At 48.1% G+C, this 4659-nt stretch overlaps 1 protein-coding gene across 1 annotated transcript in view; it reads right to left on the minus strand.

Moving 5' to 3' along the window:
- Positions 1-4659, minus strand: part of LRRC23 (leucine rich repeat containing 23) — a 16500-nt gene that overhangs the window by 8004 nt on the left and 3837 nt on the right. The window contains exons 3-6 of the mRNA XM_009329982.1: positions 4508-4585; positions 4319-4431; positions 3176-3429; positions 2949-3079 (exon numbers count right to left, since the gene is read on the minus strand). Coding sequence (XP_009328257.1) covers positions 2949-3079; positions 3176-3429; positions 4319-4431; positions 4508-4585 — 576 coding nt within the window. The remainder of the gene's footprint in view (positions 1-2948; positions 3080-3175; positions 3430-4318; positions 4432-4507; positions 4586-4659) is intronic.

Raw genomic sequence — 4659 nt, forward strand, 5'->3', positions numbered from 1 at the left:
TGTGTGTGTGTGTGTATATATATATATATATAAAAATAAACCCAGGAAAAAGGGTGGTGATTAATGGAAATATACTGGAAAATATGAGACCTGAGCATGATGTAGATGGTATAGAATAAGGGGTGGATATTGTCCTGGTTTCAGCAGGGACAGAGTTAATTTCCTTCCTAGTAGCTGGTACAGTGCTGTGTTTTGGATTTAGGATGGGAACAAAACTGATAAGGCACCGATGTTTTAGTTGTTGCTAGGTAATGCCTACACTAGCCCAGGACTTTCTAGCTTCCCATGCTCTACTGACTGAGAAGGCTGCAGGTGCACAAGAAGCTGGGAGGGGGCACAGCCAAACTGGCCAAAGAAACATTCCATACCATGTGACGTCATGCTCAGTACATAAACTGGGGAAAGCTGGCCGGGGGGGCCGCTGCTCAGGGAACTGGCCGGGCATCGGTTGGCGGGTGGTGAGCAATTGTACTGTGCATCGCTTGCTTTGTGTATTAAAAAAATGTGCATCACTTGCTTTGTGTATTATTATTATTATTACATTATTATTATTATTATTATTGCTATTATTATTTTATTTCAATTATTAAACTGTCTTTATCTCAACCCACGAGTTTTTCTCACTTTTACTCTTCCAATTCTCTCCCCCATCCCACTGGGGTTGGGGGGGAGGAGTGAGTTAGCGGCTGTGTGGGGCTCAGTTGCTGACTGAGGTTAAACCACAACAGCTTCACTTGCGATTGTGGCTCAGAGCTGCAGTCTCTAAGGATGCAGATACCTGCATGGGAAACAGGGGGAGAGGTGCTGTTGCGCTCTCTGTTCCTCGTTGGTACCCAGGCAGTGACAGTGGCCAACGCTTGAGGCTAATGAAAGGGGCACAGGCTGAACTGGTGGGGTAAGAGAACAGTTTAGGGCTGGGTCACTCAGGAAAAGGACATTTTGTAGAAAAGGAGGACTCTAGTGGAAACTGGACAAGGAAAAGTCTGGACCAGCTGGGCCGAGTAAAGAGGGTAACACAAGGGCAAAAAGAGGAAAGTCGGAGATGTAGCAAAGGTCATGTGAACAGATTTAACAACCAGGAAGGATTAGTGAATTGTACCTCAGAGAAAATCAAGAGCTGGTGTGGGAAATGGGGTGGCGAGCTCACAGACCACTGGTCTGTAAAATGAATAGTAACCTCCCATCACTCTGTAAAATGAATAGTAACCTCCCATCACTCTCACTTTCTTCATTACTTTGGTGTGAATAGTTTTAACGGCTCTGGCCCTGCAAGCACTAACAGGACAAATGCAGAATGGATTTTCGTCAGGGTTGTTTTTTTCTCCCTAAATCAAAGAACATTCCATATGACTCCTTTAATTAAGTGCTCACATCATCACCTTACCTTAGATACCAGTTGTTCACACAGATGTGATGCCATCATTTCTTATGGAAAGCTACTATAATATGTTCCCCATGATTCCCTCTCCCCTTCCTGCATACCTAACCTTGCTCTAGCTAGCCTTTGTCTCCACTGCTGCACAACGACCAGGAGCCAATACAGCCCTACTGACAGCAGTAATCCTCAAACCGATACAAGTGCCACATGGTAAGCAGCCAGCTTACAGTCTTCCTGCTAGTACGTACAACTTTTTTAATGCTAAATTTCATCTGCAACTATGTCATACATTAACCAAATTTGGTTCAGGTCCTTTAAATGGAACCCTTTGTCTTGAACCCTGTCCTTGAGGCATCAGCTTCACCTACCCATGCCTCAAGTAATACCAAAATCTTTATACTGAAAGCAAAGCAGTACTGGGAAAGACCCTACTCCAAAATTATTTAGTGAGCAGGCGGACATGGGAGACAAATTCAAGCCCCAAAGATGCCTGAGAAATGAGTCAGTTGTTCTAGTTTTAATAATCACGTCTTGCAATTTGCCCACTTCATATATGCAGCTCAGAAATTCCTCAATCATGCCAGGAACCTTCTTTAAATATAGGTCCGGTGTTTGCTTCCCTCCAATCATTCACTAAAGTGCCTGGTTTTACTTTGAAATTCTGTATTATATCTAGTGACTTATCCACTTCATCCCTTCTTCTAGTACCTCTAGCCCTAAAACCTGTTTTCTACCAGAAAATTGCAGACAATCTCAACAAGCAATCTCCTCAGTGTTTTCTGCCAGGGAGTCTTGATGAAAAGAAACCATATAGCTTTTCAAAGCCTTTATCATCTTTAATTGCTTTTTAAGAGGTAGTGACTCAGGACACCTATCCAGTCTTCACAAGCTGTAGCACTGTGTGATGCATGGGACTAAGCCATACATACTTTCTTCACTTGCGTCTCTAGGAGTAAACGTTCCCTGAAGCAATTGTTTATGGTATTAGGAAATTGCTTCTCCTATCTTATTTTCACTGCGATGTTCAATCAGTTTCTTTTCTGGCAGCTGAAGGTGTGAATCATATAATTGTGCTGTTTTTAAACCGGTATTTGATTAGGCCCATCAGAGAGGAGAAAGAGGCATCACCTCCCCCTGTCATCCAGAGCAAACCTGTTGCAAACCTGTCAGTCCCCACTGACCTCCGGGGGTCCCGGGACACACAGAATACAGGCTTCCCTAACATTGCCAGAAAAGAATACTGCTCTCCCGCAGGAGGCCGGGAGGGAAGAACCCTGCACACTGAACATTGTCAACTCCTCCACTCTCTGCAGAGGAATTACTAGTCAGTGGCTACTCCCTTCGCACTGTCCGGGCAGACAGCGTAGAAGGATCTACCCCAAAGAAGTGATTTTGTCTCTTTAGCTCTCTGAAATCTGTTCCTCTCTCGGGCTGAGAAGATTGAACTGAACAGGCTAGCGTGAAAATTATGCTGCTTTGAAAGGGACAGCCTCTTCCCCTCCTCCCCTGACTGGAGGTGCCAGGCTCTGCAGCAGCTCTGTCCCACTCCCCTAGCTGGCTGAACCCTTACCAGATAGAGGTTCTTGAGCTTGGGAAGATTGAGCCCTGCTGTGCTCTCTAGCATGTTTCCTCGCAGCTCCAGGATTTGCAGGCTGAACAATTGGCCGTGACTCAGGCCCAGCGCTGTCTGGATTTTATTTCCTGAGTGTCAGAGGAGGAAGAAACAACAAGAGAGTTAATCCCACCCAAAGAGAGCGTCCTACATGCACAAGAATGAAGAGAGGTGGTCCGTATCACCTTTCAGGCTGAGGTTGGCTAAGCGGGGGTGAGTAATGCCCTCCATATCCTTGATGCGGTTGTGAGCAAAGCTGATGATCTGGAGGTAGGGCAGCTCCTGCATGCAGGCACTGGTAAGCAGATTCCCATCCACCTTCAGCCAAAGCAGGTGGGTTAGGCTGCTCAGCGGAGACAAATCTTGCAGCTTGTTCTCTGACAAATCCACATACCGCAGGTGAATGAAGCATTTGAGGAGGCTGATGTCTGTCAAGTCCCTGTGGGAGGGAGGATGTGAATAAAACATCTGTCATATTTCCCCCTGCTACCAGCTTTCAGTTTGCTCCTCACCGCTACTGGAGGGAGGCCATCCTCCTCTCCCACTTCCCTGCTGTGCTAGGAAGCCTTGCTGGAGAGAAGGAGGAAAAAGGCAGGCAATAGGGACAGGACGAATAGTCTGTAAACAAGGCCAAATGTTAAGATTGGACCTGCTTTCCTGGCACAGGGAGTACTTATTCCCATTGAACTGTACCTGTCAGGAGAGGGCGGAACCAGAGCAGAAAAGAGGGTAAGTCTGGGGAGGTAGGTCTGTTAGGCAGTAGTGGCAACACCAAGGACTGTGTGGAAGAACTTTGCTAGTGGGAAAAAGCTGGTTGAGATACCTATGAGGCTGCTGAAAGACAGTGTCTTACTGAGGCCTGTTAGTTAGGTCTAGGGTTATGTGGGTGTACTGATGGGGCCGAGGCTCCAAATTGTCCCCAGGCCATTGTGGCACTGTACTTAAAAGTGCATGCCTTAAAGGCTAGCAGTTAACAGGAGAGATGCTTAATGGATATTTCTCGAAGTGACTGTGGGGAGGTCACCCTGTTCAGGTCCCCCTAGGAGACCACAGACCAGAGGGATGGACAGGCTCCCCTCAATCTAGGGGTACGCTGATGTTCCCACCAGTGCATCTGGCTATAGTGGAGACAGTCCCCAGCTCAGGGCTGAGGACGGACAAGCTATGCCAAGGCACAGACTGGAAGCCAGCCAGCCAGAGAACGTGGCCTGGAAACGCTCCTGCCCCACACAGCTGGTCACCAGTGGCCTTGTGGCGCAGCTGCTCCATGGCTACATAGATGCCTGGGGAGGAGGAGGCCTTCTCTTGGGCAGGTGTTGGACACTCACTTGTATTTGGCTTCAAATTTTACATAGGCGTGGGCCAGGCCATTGCCGGTCTTACAGAGGAGAGAGAGGCCCTCCTTCAGGACCTCCTCCGTCAGGGGACACGGGGCCAGCACCTGGGAGAGAAGGAGAGAGCACAACTCCAGCGCTGGCCTAACCACAGCCAGAGGGTGCTGAGGCCCCCTCCCTCACCTGTTCTTCCTCCTCCTGCTCCGACAGCGCCGCCTCCTCCTCCTCCTCCTCCGCCTCCGTATCCTCCTCATCTTCCTCCTAGTCCTACTCTTCATAGTCAAGCTCTAGTCTCCTGTTCCCTCCTCCTCCTCTTCCCTTAACTCCTATTCCTT

Source organism: Pygoscelis adeliae, unplaced genomic scaffold, assembly GCF_000699105.1.
Source record: "Pygoscelis adeliae isolate BGI_AS28 unplaced genomic scaffold, ASM69910v1 Scaffold120, whole genome shotgun sequence".
Taxonomy (NCBI): Eukaryota; Metazoa; Chordata; class Aves; order Sphenisciformes; family Spheniscidae; genus Pygoscelis; species Pygoscelis adeliae.